The sequence below is a fragment of the Drosophila elegans genome, unplaced genomic scaffold (assembly GCF_018152505.1).
Source record: "Drosophila elegans isolate 14027-0461.03 unplaced genomic scaffold, ASM1815250v1 contig_183, whole genome shotgun sequence".
Taxonomy (NCBI): domain Eukaryota; kingdom Metazoa; phylum Arthropoda; class Insecta; order Diptera; family Drosophilidae; genus Drosophila; species Drosophila elegans.
In genome coordinates, this window is record NW_024545550.1 from 2543148 (window position 1) to 2563195 (window position 20048).

The 20048-nt window shown below is 37.5% G+C and overlaps 1 protein-coding gene across 3 annotated transcripts in view; it reads right to left on the reverse strand.

The window, feature by feature from the left end:
* The window catches only part of LOC108137976 (semaphorin-2A), a 37346-nt gene extending 17699 nt beyond the window's left edge, over nucleotides 1-19647 (reverse strand). Inside the window, exons 1-2 of one of the 3 annotated variants that reach the window (XM_041707457.1) lie at nucleotides 19320-19647; nucleotides 14333-14462 (exon numbers count right to left, since the gene is read on the reverse strand). In XM_041707457.1, the coding sequence (XP_041563391.1) occupies nucleotides 14333-14417 (85 nt within the window). In that variant the 5' untranslated portion in view covers nucleotides 14418-14462; nucleotides 19320-19647. Of the gene's footprint in view, nucleotides 1-293; nucleotides 404-14332; nucleotides 14463-19319 lie in introns of those variants that run through there. The other 2 variants (XM_017259945.2, XM_017259946.2) reach the window with 2 other exon arrangements.
* Nucleotides 19648-20048: the final 401 nt, after the last annotated feature.

Here is a 20048-nt window from a genome sequence, read left to right on the forward strand (position 1 = left end):
ATTCTCAGAGAAATAGATAGGGAAAGAGCACACGCAAACTTTAACTTTTAAACAATTTAAAAGACAATGCCTCAGTAAATAAATGATTAATCTGCAAATATTTCTTTGCTTTAAATTGTGACTTTGCCTTTAGCTTCCACACAAACACTCACACACCCGCAAATAGAGATACACACTTTAGTTGTTGTTGGGAGTTTTATGCTATTGGAATTTCGAAAATCGAACTCCGAATTGAATGAACCGAATGAAGCCAATCAGTTAAATGTGAACTGTATGCATTTTGGGTGTTTTACCACTGCAATGTGAATGCCGCCCACGAAATTTAGCACTTGTAAAATGCTGCAGAATTCCGAGCGGAAACACCAAACACAAAAGAACGACCGACAACAAAAAGAAAACAACAACTGCACGATCACTTTGTCAACGCAGGTGTGAGAAATACACTAAGGCGTTTTCCTCGGGGAAATATCGCACAGCGATTTTGGTATATACCAAATGTGAAGATCTAACGCGTTCATCGTAAAATGAAAATAGTTTGGCGGTCAAAATCAAACATATTTATTTTTTTGAATTAAATGAATAATGGTAAATAAATGTATACAGATTTGTATTAAGTTGATATAATATATTCGTATTTTTTGCAGAAGATCTTAATGCAAATTTGCATAATTTTATTATTTTTACAACGTACCAGTTCTCTTAGTAATTATAATTAATAATAAAAAGTATTTTTATAACCTTGCACTCTTAAATAGAGCTTATTTTAAAACTTTATAAAACGTTATTTTCGTACAACTGTAAAAACAAATAGAAAGGAATTGTACAAGTGATATTAACTTTTGACAAACTGTAGTTTAATATCTTGGTCTTGCGTTTCCAGTTGTCAAAATAATCCTTGCTCTTCGCCGCAAAGTCGCGTTGCAAGATGGCGGCATTCAATTTTCGTATTTTGCCGTGCGGAAGCGTCGAAGTGATTTTTAGCAAGGACAACGACAATTTTGGCAATGAGCAAACATTTGCCGAGCCAGACAAACAAACGGATGGATGGATGGATGGCAGGATCAGGATGGCAGGTATGCAGGCAAACTCTTGCATTTAGCCGCCTCGGGCGGCAATTAAACACAGTTTTGGCAGTGTCTCTGGCATTTGAGTGTCTGCTTGGCAAAATATTTAATTAAAAAGCAAGTCGGTTATGTTTCGTTTATCCTTGATATTTTCAATTGTGTGTGTGGGTGTCACCTGTGCGTGTGTTTGCTCCTTTTGCATTGTCTGTCTATCCCATTCGCTCTGTTTGCCTGCTAATGAGTTTTCGCAACATCATCACACTAGCCGCTCCCGTCGCACTCCCCCAAAAGAGCACTTGCATCATGATACTGTTGAAAATTTTTGACACATGTTCACCCACTCTATCCCCCACTCTCCCTCTCTTTCTCTTCCTTTCTATCCCGCATTGTTGTTGCTGCCTTTGTAATTGCTTTGATGTTGGGTGCCATTTTTGGGGGTTTTTTCTTCTTTTTTTCGGGGGATAGCCTTTCAAGTGCAGCAGCAACAACGTCGCCATTGTCATTTGTTTTCGCAAACGTTTCTTTCACACAATGTCAACTTTCAACAAAGGACTTTAATTAAGTCCTTAATGACAGCTTAATTTAGCGCACTTTGCGCAACGCGTATGCCCCAACACGTACACAAACAAAGGGGCAACGCACACACACGCTCTCCGTCCCGGTCTAACTTACACACTTGGAGAGTGGGTGTAAGTTGTGTTTAGTTTTTCTCGCTCTTTCCTTGGAACTTTCAGTTGCTGTCAGGTGAATAGGAACGGAAAATCTAAGAGAAAATTTAGTTCCACAAAAATAGTAACAGTAATTACAATTTTCAATTAATTTTGCAAATAATACAAAAACATACATATGTATGTGTGAAAAAAGATTACCAATTATCCAAAACATTTTTTTTTTAATTTTTAACCGTGTACACAGTCGAAACCATAAACACACTAAGGTAATACACCTGCTTATAATAAGGTTAATTTAGGGCAAAACGAAAGGAATTCAAAGAAAAAATGTCGTTTTAGGCGTAGACCATACATATTGGCGATATTACTTATGCGGACCGTTGCCGTTTATAGAATTGTTTATTTTGATATTTTAAAAAAACTTAGAATTTCTTAATTTTTGACTACTTTTATTGCACATTTAAATCTACCATACCTAATAATGAGAAAATAATAAAACACTAAAACTATCATTTAACACTAAAACTATAACATATGTTTATTTAAACCAGATTTGCATAAAGCTTAAATCATGTAAGTAAAATCCTGGATACGAAGTAGTCACCCATATCCATTGCGCTATTAATTTGACCGCATTCGTAATTGCTATTTAATACCTTGATTGCAAAAAGGAGGGGAAGACAGCGTGGGAGAGTGCTTAGATAGCATTTTGATTATGCCAAATAAAACATGAAAACTTGTCTCGCCAAACATTGTTGGTCGCTCAGCTTGTCAGCGGCCAGCAACTCTCCATGCATTATATAAAAAGTTAGCCAAATAACCAGCAGCAAACTACACACACAAGCACACACACACACAGTTTGGTAAAGCGATAAAAACCATTTGTTGTGGATGTCCTGTTTTGTTATTTGTTGTTTTGCTGCCTCTCCTTTGTTGTTTTGTTGTTGTCCCAAGTTGGCTTACTCAAGTTACTTACAAAGATTTCAATGCACTTTCTTCCTACCAACTTGTTCGCGCAGAAAGCCAAAAAGCAAAAAGAAAAGAAAAAGAAAAGCCGGACTGACCGACAAGAAAAACAACAACAACTACAGTAGAACACGCCTACCCAAAATTGTCCTTATCTTACGTATCGAAGCTAATTAACACTCTTACTTTAAGCTTACTATTTTTTTTTGAAACAATGGTTCGTTCTTTATTATTTTAAAGATGAATAAATTATTAATAATTAGTGTACGGCTAGACTCAAGTATAAATATCAACTTCATTTTGTATTTCGGGTATAAACGGAAAAATGTTGTAACTATATTTATCGAATTTTGACCAATAAAAAACTGAATGTGAAACACCGACTAAAATATTTTTGCTAATATTTATTTTAAAAACGTTTCTGTTTGTTTGTTAAAAGAAAAAAGGCTACCTGGTTAATGTTATAGAGTTTTGACTGTACAAAAGCAGTGGCATCAGCGGCGAACAAGAACAAGAACGATTTGACTTCTGGAAACTGTCAGAGCAAGCAAATGGCACTAAATATTAAGTTTGCCGTTGGAACTTGACCAGAAAAAGAAAACTACGACGAAAACTTGGCCGGTCAGAACTAATGAAAGCTTTCTGCAAGTGTGAGGAGTGTGTGAGAGTGAGTGAGTGTGTATGTGTGTGTGTGTGTGTGTGCTAAAAGTTTTTGCCTTTTGGCTCGACCACAGAATTTCTCATGAGTTGGCGCTGCGGCTGCGGCTGCACTTGTTTCAAGTTCAATTAATTTTAAGTGCGGCAGCAATTGTGTTGCACATTGTTGTTACTCCACTCGTTTGTTTACAACGACTCTGTGTGTTTTTCCAGCCCAAGTTGCAGTTTTTGCCTTTTTACAGGATTCAACTTTTGGCCTGACATGCAATGTCAGCGCCTGTGTTTATGCTATAAATAATGCAGCATATTTTGCATAATGACAAGTTATCGCACACAAAACATAATTGTATGTATTTGTAATGCATACTTGATGACGTCACCTTAAGTATGGAGGGTTTTCCTCTTACCCTTTTCGAAATTGAGGTTTCTTTGACCACCTCAGTACTTTAAAAATGTTCCGACTTTGAGTTTAGGTAGTGAAAAATAGAATGAATGTCTCTGTTCATAATAATTTAGGATTATCAATAAACTAACCTTATCCTTGCTATAATATGATTTTTTTTTTAAATTTGTACTAATAAGAATTCATTACATTTTTAAAATAAATAAACTTTTCGCTCATATCAATTGTAAAATTGTAATTTTTTTTTTTATTGTTTATATTTGAAATGTTTAAAGTATTTCTCGAGCTCTTTCTAATTAGGAAAAGTTCCTTGAGTGATAGAGTTTTGATTGACTGAACTTAAATGTGGATCAGATCAGGTCCTATAGCCATAGCTAGTATTTGTCGCCGATGTCAGATCGTAACAGTGTAGCCGGGATTAGTGTCACATCAAGCTGACAGATTGCGGAAAAACTGGAACTACGCAGCGCAGCGATAACAACAAGAGTCGCAAAACACGCGGCGAAAGAGCCAGATAAACAAATCTTGTCTAGCCGGCAAAAAGCAAAAGAGGGTTGGGGAATTCACTCGGATGGAGGACGAGACCCAGAGACAGACTTCAGACTTCAGACTAGTCAGGAAGTTGGCTTGGCAGCTTCAAAGTCTAACTCGTCGGCAAACAAAACTTGCCGGCAGTTTTTCCTCCTTCGCTTTGTTTTGTCTCCCTTCCATGTGCATAATTAAAAAAGCATTTTGGACGCCAGCGAGACGGGGTTCAACTACTTTCGGATTTATATTGTGTCACTCAATGCGACTGCGAAATACGACTGCGAAATGCAAATGCGAATGCAGCAGACGGTGCAGAATTCGTTGCATTTTGAATTGGAGGAACAAAGCGGACGGCGTGTTTGCAGCAGAAACCTTTTGAACGCGTGCAACAGACTAGAAGAAGTGCTCACTAAACTGGGTACAAAATTAAGCACTTTAAAGTGTGGCCACACCGACAATTTGACCCAGCCCATACTCAGTGCACTACAACAAAAACTAATGAAGAAGATTTAAACTCAAAAAACAACTCAAACATTTAAAATTGTTTCCAACTATTAAATCGTTCGTAGTGTTCAAATAACTAAATAATGTTTGCAAATAAGTTGTTTAATTATAAATTAATAATAACAATAATTATAATTTTATTATAAAATTGTAACTTACTTATAAAATTAAAATGTTTAATAAAAGGTAATATATATATTTAACATACGATTAAAACAAGCCAAATCAAGTCAATTAACATCTACCTAATTAATTTAATCGAAATGCTTGTATGATGGTTTAGTTGAACAACGTCAAACAACTTTTTTTTGTTAAGTGCCCAACGTTGTCACTTGCCATTCGCCGGGGTAAATGTTTAAAAAAGGTGGATAATTTTATCGCTTAGCTTTGGTGAGACCGCAGCAAAGCTGAGTTTTCTGATGGGTCAGAAGCCGCAACTTCAAGCCGCATGTCAGCAAAGTCTGGGAAAATCCGGCTCAAAGTTTTCCCCGGCACCGCAACGCAACGCACTCGCTGTCAACTCTTTTGGCCCAGAATTTGCAACAGCCCTTTTACGTTTGGCGACATCAGGTGCAGAACCACACAACAATTAACAGACTTTCGGCTGGGGAACTGGCTTTTGATTCGGCAGGAGCAGATTTTCGCCTTGTTTCAAAGGATCCGGGGGCATAAATCGTTGCGGCTCGTTGGGGAAGAATTTTAATTCCAACTGTCAGGCGGAAACATCACAAAGCCCTGTCGATGGCACACAGACGTATGAATCGCCGGTTATGGAAACATTTTTCCGATTGCCACTCGTTTGTCATGGGGCTTTCTTCGTTTTTTTTTTGTTTGTTGATTTGGTTTGTCTTTTAGGCTGACCTCAGGAAAATGCTGGGCAAATGTGCTTGTCAGGATCGGGATAATTGAATTTTAAAAGTTGCATCTGCCGGAGCAGAAGCCGAAACATTGGGAAACAACTGGAAAATGTCAGATTAATAATTTATCAATGTCGCAAGTTTATTGAAATAGATTTCCGCCCTTGTGAGACATTTGCATTTCCTGTTTCCGCTCAGCATTTGTTGTTGATGTTTGACTGGCTTCCATGTGCAATAGTTACATTTATGCAAATATATGCGAAATACATATTCCAGCATGCATACTTAAGTTTATTACATTTTCAGTACACTGGGAAAAAGCGATGTGGTGATCAGTTATATTTCAGTTACAGTTTGTGAGCATAACATAAAATGAAAATGCATAATTTAATGTAATTTAATTTAATTCTGGCGAAATTCGTTTCTCTAATAAATTTCAAAAATTAAAGAGCTGCCATTATTTTTTTCTGTGCAATACACCCATGCCTGATCCCTAATTGATTGAGATGAATTTACCATTTCTACATAGTCTTCTCCTGTTTGAAATCCCTCACCCACTTCATTTTCATTATGTCAGATTAGAGCAAAAGTTAAACATTTTCAGCTACGAGCTGCATATTTGTATTAGCCAAGAATTGAATTTAGTTCTGCATATTTGAGATGCTCTCAACGAGATAACTGACCATTGTCTGAGGTTGTTTTGGCCGCCTGCAATATTTCCCCCATCTCATTAGGAAAAAGTCGGAAAATTATGAAATGACTTCGCATTCTTATAAGGGGCAGAGGCGGTGGCTTTTCCTTTCAGACTTTGCATTATTAATTGCACAAACACAAATACAAAGTACAAACAGATATTCCGATTCAGACTCACAGTCGGAGGAGTTTTCTTCCAGCGATTGTTATTATTACCGTTGGACTGACTGCCACGCCCCAACGCCCCCTTTCCCTGTCTGATTGCGCCTTTGAACAAACAAAGGATTGTTCCTTTGTTGCCATTAAGTAAGTAGGCTTACTAAGTTGCAGCCGCTACCATCTCGCAGCAGTTGGTTCTTTGTTCAAAAATTAAGCGCATTAAAATTGGTTCGATGTGAAGGTGGGAATTTGGCTGGGAGAAGCGGAAACGCATTTTCAGCCCCAAGTTTCACATAAAAGCAAATTGGATACATAGTTTTATTATTTCTTCCTTTTAAATCTGATACTATGCACTCAACTTTGCTGAGTATTAAACCATGCTAAAATTGATCAATAATTTGCTTAAAGATATGGGATTTTATTTGATTTCAAAAAATTTAATTGTTTGATTTTCAAATTTATCTTTGTTATCACATTTTGACTGCCATATTTTTGAAAAGGCTTCAATAGATTTTACTATTGTACGAGATGGCTCTTAATAAAAGCCAAATATCAGTAAAAAAAACATTCACAGATTGGTAATCTAAGAAAAAGGAGTTAAAAGGACGATTCATGTAGTTCCTTTCATTAAGTAAAAAATGCAATTTTAAACGATGTTGCGTGCTTGAAGTGACTGCTCTGCTTGACACTACTTGGTACTGCCAGCCCGGAAATGCACTCTCCAAAGTCAAGTGCAAATAAGCATGTGGAAGGTGGTAAAAAGTCACTGGCATGAGGAAGAAATGTGCTGCACGTTAAGTATTATCAATTTACAGCTAACATCGCCTGATTGCCTAACAGCACAAGGTAAGCTAAAACCCGAATCGAAAAGGGAACTCAACTCCCTGGGAAGGACACACTTGGTCCAATTGGCCACTTGAGTTGCCGTTTGCCAGGAGCTTTTTTATGGCTCATTGCATTCGCATGTACGTATATGACCAACGTCGGTTTGTTCAGTTGTTTGGCTGTGTGCTGTGCATTTTTCATACAATTCCAGCTTCCAGAAGCACGGAAAAAAATATAATAATGTAATAAAAAAATAAACAGAATGATGTCAGTGGAAAATTTCAATTGCCCAGAAAACATTTATTAATGATTGGTATTTCAGTGTCATTAATAAATATTGGTTTTGTATATGAGCTTTAAGAAATACCTTGCAATTACAAACTATAATTTAGAAACTTCTGTTCATTTTAATACTTATAATAAAGGAGGAAATAGAGTACAAAGGTATTAATAGCCATTTTGTGTTATTTTATTTTCTGTGCATGATTTCCAAGCTTCAAGTTGAAGTTCGAGCCCGGGTTTTTGGCTTTTCCTTTTCCGGCTGGCAAGGCCACTTGGGAGCGTACATCCACATGCCACATGCCTCATGCAATTGACGTGCTAAGTAACTGTGTCTATGCCACCCAGTTGCCACCTCCTTTCATTGTATCCCGAATATCCTTTACGTGTCCCTGGCTCATTTGCCTTCGCTCTCTCTGCTCCTCTAATTTTGCAAAGCTATAGTACATGCTACTTCCCTTTTTCGGATGTCTCTCAAACGAAAAGACATATGCACTTGTCGGCTGTATCTGTGTGTTGTTTGCTTTGGTGTTGATTCCCAAAAGTATTTTGTATTTTCCATTGTTGCTGGCTTGTTCTTGCCTAACAATTTCCATCAAACTGTCCGTGTTGTGTCTCTTTCCTTTTCCCCTTTCCCCTTTTCCCCTTTCCTCCTTATTTTCCCCTTCCCGAGTGGCTTTCACTGGCTTTTGTTTATTTGGAGTATTTGTTACCAGCAAAGAACATTTTTTGGGAAAAGGGCATACTTCTGTTTCAGTTTTCTAAAGCTCAAAAGAAAAATGTGTCCGGCCAATGGAATTTGATTTTAAATAATTTTTGTCTAAAATAGTCTTTAGGAAAATTTAATTTGTTTTAGGCTTGTGGTCCAAGCATATTTGATCTATAACTATATATATGATCTATATAATAAAACCCGGCTCATTACTTTGATAACATATAGTTAAGCACTTATGTCAAATCTACCGCACATGTAGTGACGATGCGCCCCAAGAATATGAAATCCGCATAACTTAAAATCCTTTGTGATGGTCCGATCATAACGAGTAATACACCAATCAAGTATGGAACCATTTTAAAAGGGTATTTATAAGGGCGAATGTTTAATCACTTCTTCATCACAAAATTAGACATTCGAAATTTTATTTGAAGTTGCGATCGTCAAAACTTTTTTTTTACCAAGTTATGAGGGGTTTTTGTTTGATATTATATTATTATATTATTTTTCCTGAAATACTAGAATTTAAAAAAGAACTGGGGATAAAAGGTCAGCGTTTATAAAACCAATAACGAATCTTTACCTAGTCTTAGTTTATATAGAACACTGCATATAACCGTTCATTATCAACTATGCATAATTATGAGCCCGCAATGAGGAGAAACCAAAATCAAAATAATTATTATTTCGGCCCGGCCTGGAGCATTTTGGAAGTTCAAATTGAAACCCAGCCACGGTTTGCTTTGAAGTGCGAGGCAAAAGCCTGAGGTGCTGGGAAAAAGTTTTCACTCGCTCGTTTCTACCGGAAATTTCAGGCCGCCGGGCGTTGCTCAAATGACTCATTAAATTCTTGTTTTAGCTCTCCTTATATTTTTTTTCGGCAAATTTTTACCGAAACACTTTGCTCTATGCAAAAATGTTCACTTTACTTCGCTTTCAATTTATTTCCCTACACGGGACAGATGCCAGCGACAATTTACAGGACTGTGGGCACCGGAAAAGCCGTCGGGGGTGAGGGGGGGATGGTTAAAGCCAGAGGAAGGGGCGGGGTCAGGGGGCGTTACGCTGGTCCAGGGACTGTGTGCCATAATAAAACGCTCACTAACACAATTAAACGGGCTTTGCCGGGGTAAAAATGAATGTTAAGCAAACATGACAAGGCTTTTAAGTTTATGGAGCTACCCACCAAAGTCCCCTACCATATTCATCTGTGGGGTAGACTAACATGCTCTCGTTTTTCCTGGGGAAAACTGCTGCACTTACTGTCACTTTTCATATGCAAAGCACTGTACGTCTGCCGTTAATTTAATAACATGTAGCATTTTGCCAGGATCAGGTCCTGAGTTGGGCTACAAAGTGCCCAATTAGAGGGCGGAGTTTGGGGCTCTGTTGGTTGACAGTTTTCCCAGACTGCTTTCCTCCACCCTCCCCACTCCCCACTCCCCCCTCCCTTGGCTTTTTCACAGTCACTGCATTTTGCAATAAATATCCAAAATTGCAATTGCCAAACACACATACACGGATGCGAACGATTTGGCAAGCATTTTTGGCTTTTGCGGAAGTTCGGCGAAAAATCGTTGACAAGCGGCAAAACACTTGACAGCGTCAGCAGTGCCAACAAAAAAAAAAAGTGTGGTTGAAAATGGGGGAAAAAAGGTTGAAAATTTGGGGAAAAGGTGGGCTAGAAAATGCCAAAAACAAATAAAATCACAGCTTCCAGCAGCAAGAACACCAAAAGATGTTAAAACGAAACAAAAGTTAAACAAGCCAAGAAAGTTTCTGCTGATCAAAACTTTGATACCCCCTCAAAAAGAATTTATGGCTAATACGTTAAAAATTCTTCAAGAACTTTAAGAAATGTAGAGCACGTGATGGTTTCTTTTCTATGTATGCCTCTACAAAAATAAATAAGAAATAAATGATAATATTGATAAGTCTTAGAACTTACCAAACAAATATTGCATTGTAAATAGTCAAAAAGCAATGCAAAACGAATATTGTTCATCTGGTCTTAATGCAAGACAAGTCATGATATTAAAATTGTTTTTTGATACGAAATTAGTTATGGTAACACTTTTGGAGATATTTGATTAGTCTTTATTCTTTAATTTAGGTATTTAACATTAATCCTTATATACCCTGTATAGCAACAGGGTATCGACACGTTCGAAATTTTGTGGTGCAAGCAAAGCTGAGTGCAAAAAGTGGGAGAAGCTGGACCGATGGCAAATGTAAAAGCAAACAACAAAAATGTGTAAATGTGCAATCAAATGAAAGAAAACCAATAATCGAAAAATGCCAATGCAGCGTACACACACAAAGCGCAAACAAAAAAAAAATGGTGAAAGAGCGGATAGCCTGGGAATTATTGGCTCAGATGGAGGGGTAAAGGTGTAAAAAGGGGGGCTGGCATCGGAAAATGCACTAAATAAAACATGAAATTGCAAAAAAATTCGACCATGTGAGCGGCACAAGGATGTCAGGTGTCCCCACCGCCCAACGCTCATCGCCCACCGCCCCCACACTTTTCACCCTCTCAATCTTGCTCGCAAAGAATTTGCAGCTATAAATTTTTGTCGCAAAATAAAGGAAGGGAAGTGTATAGAAGACTTCCTCCCGGGAATAATTGTGCACACAATAAATCAACTTGAGCAGCGGCAACTGGCGGACAAAAGGATTTTTTCAATTTGCTAACGAAACAACACACACAAAATAAATGATAATAGCTCGCCCGCCCTTGCGGCCACTATTGTTGGCCAAGTGTTTTTGCGGCAGCGAAAGCCGCAAGCTCAAGCCAAAATGTCAAAATGCTAAATATTAATCATCATTATTTCAATCAACATTTATTAACATGGACTTTGCATTAGCACATAATGTGTTTTTGACCTTTTGTCATTCTGCTCCAGAGGGTTATATCCTTTGAACAGCCCAGTCCACAGGCAGAGAGGACCACAATTTCAATTTTGCCATCAGGGTCAGAAGTAAAAGGAGCCAAGGAAGAGTCACAAAGGCCAGGACCCATTTCGTTTGTCTTTGCGGCCTGTCCCCGTGAGGGTGTGTGTGTGTGTGTGTGTGTGGGTGTGTGTGTGAATCCCCCTTTGGCACCCCTCAAAAACCATAGCCATAACCACCCAGCCAACCCAAAAACCCCCCTCCTCGTAGTAAACCATTCCAGAGTCATTTCAAACTCGATTTCAGTCATTTGTCTTTTGTCATATTAATAATTCCCTTTTATTATTGCCACCATGATAATAAGCTGTCTGCTATGACCATTCCACTCGAACATCCCCATCATCCCGAAACATTTTCCATTATCCCCGACTTTTATAATTTCCCATCGCAGCAAAAAGGTGCGCGTTCACCTTTTTTGCTCCGCTCATTAATAATAATATAAGGCAACTGGCTGGGGGATGCGTACCCTTCCCCAATTGCGAGATGTTCGAGTGCTGCATTGTCCACTGGAACAAAACCATCTTTTCCGTTTTTTTAACACTGTGAAAAATGTATTTGTTTCGGTAGACATCCTCACCTTTGTTTGCTTACAATTTATATTTTAAAATTGAAACTTTTAAAGTTTGCTTCAGGATATACTCGCAAGGCTGAATGAAAAACATAAAAGTTTTTAAAAATGCTGAGCTTTTCAACAACCAAAGATACAATTTTAAAAGGAATTTGCTTAAATATAAAAATAAGAGATAAAAAGTGTGTGTTTACTCATTTTTAAGGTAATTTTTTTAAATATAAGATCTAGGCCTATTTTTCAGGCTTTTATTCCTTATTTGTTTGGCCATTTTGGCACTTTAACAATAATTGTTTATTGTGTTCTCAGTGTACTTTCTCCGAAATGAACAAGAAACGTTAATGGATTAAAATTAAAAAAAAAACTATCCCAGAAAAGTATACTATATGCTTTTTGTTTTTTAAAACCTAACTTGATGAAAACTATTAATATATACAAAAACTTGAACTCTTGTGATAATATATGCAGTAGGACTATAGGCTAACTGGAGTGATAGATAATCTTTCATTAAACCGTTTAGCTGGGGTTATCTAGCATAATGATAGCTTTATTTTAAGAAAAAAATTCACTATCATTAATCAATTAGGTAATTTCTTAAAAGTAATCTTTTTTCACAGTGCATGGCCCTCCACTTGCTCTCTTTAAGTCATTAATTTTCATCTGTTGTTTCTGGTGTTGCTGTAAGCTGTGTGCATCCCTCTTTTTGCAGGCAAATAATCTTAAGTATTTGCTCGTTGCGGTTCGCTTTGTAATAGATCATTAATAAGGAGTAAAAAATTCTTCAAATGCTGGCAAAGTAATATTAATGCAGTCAAGTGAGTTATTTACTAATTTGATAGATAACCGCAAAACTTCTGAGCCAAAGAAGCGCTTGGCTTGGCTTGGCTTGCCTGCGAAGGCGACTGAAACTTTTAAAGCAACTTTCATTGTTCAATTTCTTGTGGAGTGTGTGGGTTTTTGGCTGTGAGCTGAAGACAAAGGTGGAACTTGAAATTGTCAGCTTGTTAAGGAGAGTTCTCAGCCTTTGCTGGCGAAGGCAAAAAGTGCTTGTCGAAAACCTAAACAAAATGCAAAAGTTCAGAGTTTAGTGCGTGCATGTGCGTGTGTGTGCCAGTGATTCGATTAGCTTTGGGGTTAGAACAAGTTGGCTCCATTCAAATCAAAACCAAAAACCACAAAATATCAAGTGCCAGACGAGAAGAAACCTAACTTGATTTGCAATTATTATTGTTTAACAAGAAGCATAAGCCGACACTTATCCCCACTCACATACAGCCGCCCAAGCTGAGTGTTGTTATTGTTGATACAGACACATATACAGATACAGAGGAGAAGCCCTGTGAGTAAGGAAAATTTTGCAAATATTTGAAAGCCTTCATCTGCATCTCCAGATCCAGATTCAGATCCACACAATTGTTGCTCTACCCGGGAATTGGAAGAAATCTGGAGAGGTTGGGCAACATAAATCCAATGACAGAGCCAGACCAATGTCATCTTATTTTAGGCAAATGATAAATTGACAAATTTATTTGGGTCACAGCCAGGGCACATTCATCATCATTTGCAGGAGGATTTCCATCGGGCCACGGGGAAATTGAAAATTTCTCTCTGTCGTTCGTTTATTATTTTTTTTTATTTTTGGTTTGTGTCCTTTTGTTGTTTTTGTTTTTTTTTTCGGCAATCCCTCCACTCATAATGGAGTTGCTGGCCAACAACAACTGACACTTTTGCCTAATGCTAATGCAGTTATAATGAGCTCTAAGCCAATTGGATTGGATGTCCCTGATTTGGGTTGGGCCAAAGACGAAGTCAAAGTCAGGAGACGAGGCATCGGACATTTGCATAATTAAAATTGATGTTCAAGCAGCCAGGGCCGACCGTACTTGTGTACTAGCCGGTACAGTTCAGTTCCAGTTCGAAAGGGCCGCCTGTCTTGCCCATTGTTTATTTATAATCCCAGCAACTAGTACGCGCTGATTGAGTTGCCCGAGTTGAGGAGCGCATAAATTTGCATTATAGATCGACACACAGGAATGAAGGGCTACACTGATGGAAAAACATGTTCCCAAATCAGGAGTAAACTTGTTGATTCAGACATGTAAATCAAAATAAATAAAGCTTATACGTTTTACGTATAAATCTGAAAATCTTTTTTTAACAAATTTGGATTTGTTTTTATTTTATGTATGCTAGTTTTTAAATGTCTTAAAATTGAACAGTAAACTGAAATGTTTTCAATATTTAAATGATATTATATATTTTACAAAAACAAACTCCTAATTTTATAAACTATTTTTTATTGTGTAAAGTATATTGAACAGGTTCTGTTGTTTTGACCTACTGTACATCTGCATGCAACATTCGTGCTGCAATTTCTTTTTGCATAATGCAAGAGACTGTTCAACTTGTGCCCAGACGGAAAAGCTGGTTCAATCAGCTCCTCAGGTAAACGGAAAAAATGGAAAATTCTTCTTTCCGTGGGTAAGCTCACCTGGTGAAAGTTCTTCGGTAACTGCCTGCGTTTGTGAAATTAGCATGAGGCAACTGCTTAGCAGCAGCCATTGTACTCTGCTCATTGTGAGAACAGTCCTTTCGAGTTAAGCCCTTTCTTCAAATTGGATCTGGAATGGTTACAAAAAAAATAAATATTAAATTAATAATGAGCTTTTGATTTGTTAAGTGAGAGCAATCCGATTGAACACGGATGGCTTAGACAAGAAATAACCCACTGGCCTGACAGATAAGTTAAGTAATTCCAGGTTTGCTTTATAAATACTTAATTGTTCAGTTATTAGCTACTTATAAAAGATGATAATGATTAATAATTAACTTAGTACTTATAACGTGATCAAAATTTATAATAATACCCTTAAACAATATGAATACTTTGTGTCACTGAATTTATTAATTTGAGCATAAGCACAGCTCAGATAAATCATATTTTTATACCCTTGCAGAGGGTATTATAATTTCAGTCAGAAGTTTGCAACGCAGTGAAGGAGACATCTCCGACCCTATAAAGTATATATATTCTTGATCAGCATCACTAGGCGAGTCGATCTAGCCATGTCCGTCTGTCCGTCCGTCCGTCTGTCCGTCTGTCCGTCCGTTTATATGCAAACTAGTCTCTTAGTTTTAAAGCTATCTGCATGAAACTTTCCCAAAAGTTGTCTTTCTATTGCAGGTAGTATATAAGTCGGAACGAGCCGGATCGGACGACAGTAGCATATAGCTCCCATAGGAACAATCGGAAAAATAAATGAAAAAAAATTATAACTTTGCTGTTTTTTTAATTTTTTGTTTAGTTCTTCGACATTTAGTAATGGTTAAATATTTCCGACTTACGGTTTAAATATCATCAAAGTCGGACGACTATATCATATAGCTCCCATAGGAACAATCGGAAAAATAAATGAAAAAAAATTATAACTTTTCTGTTTTTTAATTTTTTGTTTAGTAATGGTTAAATATTTCCATTTTACGGTTTAAATTTCATCAAAGTCGGACGACTATATCATATAGCTCCAATAGGAACCATCGGAAAAATAAATGAAAAAAAATTATAACTTTTCTGTTTTTTAATTTTTTGTTTAGTTCTTCGACATATAGCAATGGTTAAATATTTCAGAAATATGGTTTAAATTTTATCAAAATCGGACGTCTATATCATATAGCTCCCATAGAAATATTAAAAATATATAAAATAACTATCAAATAATTGAGCTGCAAATCATCATAGCTTCAATGTTTTTAAAAATATACGCAAGTAAATTATAATTTTAATGTTTTCAAAAATGTTTAATTCTTGCAATAGCTGCAAGGGTATATGAACTTCGGCTTGCCGAAGTTTGCTTTCTTTCTTGTTCAACATATTTTACTTTATTAAACTTTTTCATTAGACTCTTTTTTAATGGCTCGTAACTCGTAAAAATTTATAAATGTCTTTGTTTCCTAGCCCAAGACTACTGATTTAATTTAAATCAAGCAAAGAACTTTTTGGTTTACTTTTTTCATTGATAAAAGCAAGAATTGAGTGATTAATTATAACATTTGTGCTCTGTGTAATTACTTGTATAGCAGGTGGCAAATGTAGATACATCTGCGCAATTTGCCATTAAGATTTCCACCATCGACAGGCGGTATTTCCGACGCACATTATTCACTGGGCGCTCGCGCCGCAAAGTATGCAACGTCATGCGGTGTGGCAGTGAGATGACGATGACGACGACGGAGCTTGGAAAGTGGGTGGAAACTATGGAGTACGGACTACGGACTACGGACTACGGATGCGAAAGGGCACCGCTGAAGGCGAAGGCCTCCGATTGAGGGCGTGCCCTGAGCCACACGTCAAACACATTCATCACGAGTGCCAGAGTGACAGATGGCAAATGCGCCAACGGCCTCGTTTGTCCGCCGCTTCTGGCCAGGAATCCTTGGTCCAGTTTGGCCATGACATCCGACGGGGATAGCAAGGGCAAAAAGGACAAATGGAAATTTTTCCAATTATTGCCGCCGGCAACAGCAACAGCAGCCACGGCATCGGCATCGGCATCGTCAACAAAAAAGGAACATTTAACGCTTTAAAGTGCGACATTGGCCATATTTCATTCATGATGCTCGGGCGCTCCGAGATTCTCCGAATCATCAATAACTAATTGCAAAATTTTGAGTGACGTCGTCAGTTGATCAAAAACTCATTCTGTCAGTCGCATGTGGACACGAATCCAATAAAGAACGCCAACGTAAGGGCAAAAATATATATATATATATATTCTAAGTAGTGCAATATGTAATGTGGTCACATCTGGGGCTGACATGATTTTGGCATTAAAACGAAAGTCATTTTTGGATGGCTTCGGTAAAGGACCTTTCAGTTTTCGGCTTACTTTGAGTCTGAACAATTTTAGGTTGGCGAAATTCACTTTTATTTTAGACTGACAGCAGCTGCTGAATAATTACGTATACACAAAAGGTCGCGGACAGGATAGGGTTAGGTGTACAGTCGGGAATATAAGTTTAGCAAGGGTGTAATTCAGATCATGAACACTTTTTAGCATTCGACAGTGTAACTCTTTCAAATTTCAAAGTATTTGGTTTCTAAGGAATATATATATATACCAAGCCAATAAAAACTATTTTTTAAACTCGGGAGTTCAACAGCAGAGTGTTGCTGACATTTTTCAAAAATATTTTTAAAACATTTTCCAGATGAGTTATTTATTCCTGTGGTCTTACAGTTTCGAAACGGACTGTGCATAGGCACCATATGCTAGCATATGACCCAAGAAGCGGCTCAGTGGTTTCCATCAACACTTTCAATTTCAAAAGGAAACTTTTGGGCCACCGACCGCACACACTCACCCACACACACACACACACACACACACCCAAAACAAAAGGGGGTTTAGTGGGTGGAGTTTTTTGGGAATGGGACTGGCGGATTGGCGAGGTTTTACGAGGTCCTGTTAACCGCGGGTATTTACACTAAGTCTAATGAAATGTTTAACAAGCACTTTGCTCTGCGCAAATCCCAATGACCCATAATATTAGCATAAAATCACTTGGCACAGTGGAAAAGGGGGAAGAACCTAACCTACACCGTTGCAAAGCCCCCCTCCAGCACCTCCATAAATAAGTAGTTTTGGGTGTGTTCGGGCGTGTGTAACTACTTGCTAGTCAGCCTGCGTGGCTTGACACGCTCTACGGAAAATGCGGGCCTTAGCTCGGCAAAATTTTCATTTAAATTGCACACTTTAAAAGTTTGGCCAGGGGATAGGGAAGCCGAAAGTAGAAGAAGGGCTTAACAAAGCACCGACATGGCCTATGGCAGGCTGTATATACATATATATTTTGCCATTACGCTGCATATAAATTTTTATGTTGGTCCATACTTTATTTGTTTCTGGCCTCCGTTTGGTTTTCTGCCTTCTACACATTTTCCCACAACCCCTTTACTACCAAAAATAAATTACATTAAAATTCTAAGCCATCAGCCAGCGAGCTTTGAAAATTTATTTTTCCACATTATTCGCCGCTTGCCGCAAAACTCTATTTTCTTCGAGGGTTTAAGAGTTGGGATCCGGGCTTAGCCCCGGCAAAGTTGTAAAGTATCATTCGAGTCAATTAGTTCATTTGCAGAATTTCATTTCGGTTCGAGAGAATTTTGATGAGTTTCATTAAGTTTTGAAATAAACTTGAGCCGTAAAGTGGGTAAATGTTACTATGACCACTATGGGGCGAAGCTATTATTTTGGGCCTAATTTATTTATGTAATTACTTTTTTTGTGAACTTGAGTTGGGAGGTTCAAATTTTGTCCGCCCTTGATGACAAACCCGATTATTTGAATTTGCCTACCTTTTTGATTTGTTTTTGATTTTAGTATATGTTAGGGAATTTTAAAACTGTTGTCATCAATATAAGAAAATATTGTTTTTGTGAAAATGATGTCATTTTATTATATCCTTTCAGAGAGTATTATAATTTCAGTCAGAAGTTTGCAACGCAGTGAAGGAGACATTTCCGACCCTATAAAGTATATATATTCTTGATCAGCATCACTAGACGAGTCGATCTAGCCATGTCCGTCTGTCAGTCTGTCCGTCTATCCGTCCGTTTGTCCGTCCGTTTCTACGCAAACTAGTCTCTCAGTTTTAAAGCTATCTGCATGAAACTTTCCCAAAAGTTGTCTTTCTATTGCAGGTAGTATATAAGTCGGATCGAGCCGGATCGGACGACTATAGCATATAGCTCTTAGTTCTTCGAGATATAGTAATGGTTAAATATTTCAGAATAACGGTTTAAATTTCATCAAAATCGGACGACTATAGCATATAGCTCCCATAGGAACAATCGTATAGCTGCCAGGAACTATCGAATATTTAAGCTGCAAATCATCATAGCTTCAATGTTTTTAAACATACGCAAGTAAATCATAATTTTAATGTTTTCAAGAATATTTAGTTTTTGCAATAGCTGCAAGGGTATATGAGCTTCGGTTTGCCGAAGTTTGCTTCCTTTCTTGTTTTATTTAATAAATATACATTGCTTCTGATTTTAAATATAATTTATTTTTGTTAAAGTAGGTTCATAAATTTGTTTCTTACCCTTTTTCAAATTACTCAAATGAAATTGTGTATAAAACTAGATAATGCTAATCAATGTTAGTAAATGATAATAAATTTTAAATATCAAACTAGTTAATTTAAAATAGTGAAATGGAAATTAAATTAATATTTTAACTCTGCGTTATTCTTATTAAATTCCGCTCGTTCTTTTTTTTTCCCTCATCTTATTCAGGGCAGCCCACATGAAATCCTTGGGCCAGCTTGCACAGGTATGTCCTTTTTACCACATACTTACATGCATGCGATTGTGTACACATACACACGCAAGCAATCACATATACAACGAACCTTTTAATATATATTTTATTGGAAATTGATAACAAATTAAATGTTGTATACAACTACACACTTACTTTGTTTTATAATGTGCTTATCTTTAATCTTTGTTAAACCTTGGATTATATTGTTTATTTTTTGGTTAGGATGAATTGAAAAAATGTAAACACACTTTTGTATGGTACACACAAACACGCGAAAAGGAACACAGACCCAGATAAGGTGTTTTTGGGTTTATTTGGGGTTTTTAAAGGATTCCAACACAATCACAACCATGGCTCACTATTAAGATAGTTAAAAGTTTACTTTCACTTGAGTTTTAAATGTTTTTAAGGGCTAAAAAACACAAAAATAGGCGAAAACATTTACAGACGCTCGAAATGTGCTGACAAACGGAGCAGACAAACTCTCGCTCTCTCTCTCACTGTTTCTCTTCCATTTCGTTTCGTCCTGCGGGAGAGAGGCAGCTGTTCGAGTCCTTTGGCGAAAGGACCTCTCCAGGGGGTGAGAGGGTATTCGCAACTGTCAAACTGACAGAAAAGGATTTATAGAGCGCATGCGCTTGTTTCGTTCCTTTGCCATTTTGTTTCAAGGAGCACATCCTGGGATTTTAGCAGGGGTTGCTATTCGCACACCCTTCCTCTCCAAAAAGAGAAATATAGAGGAAGAGAGGGGGTGTAAGAGAGAGAAAGAGAGAGAGCAGCCGAGAATTACCTGGGGAATTGGCATTAGCCCATTTTCGTTGCGTTATAAATTGCGTTTGTCACTTTGGAGCATTCTCAGACTTCAGGACCCAAACACACACG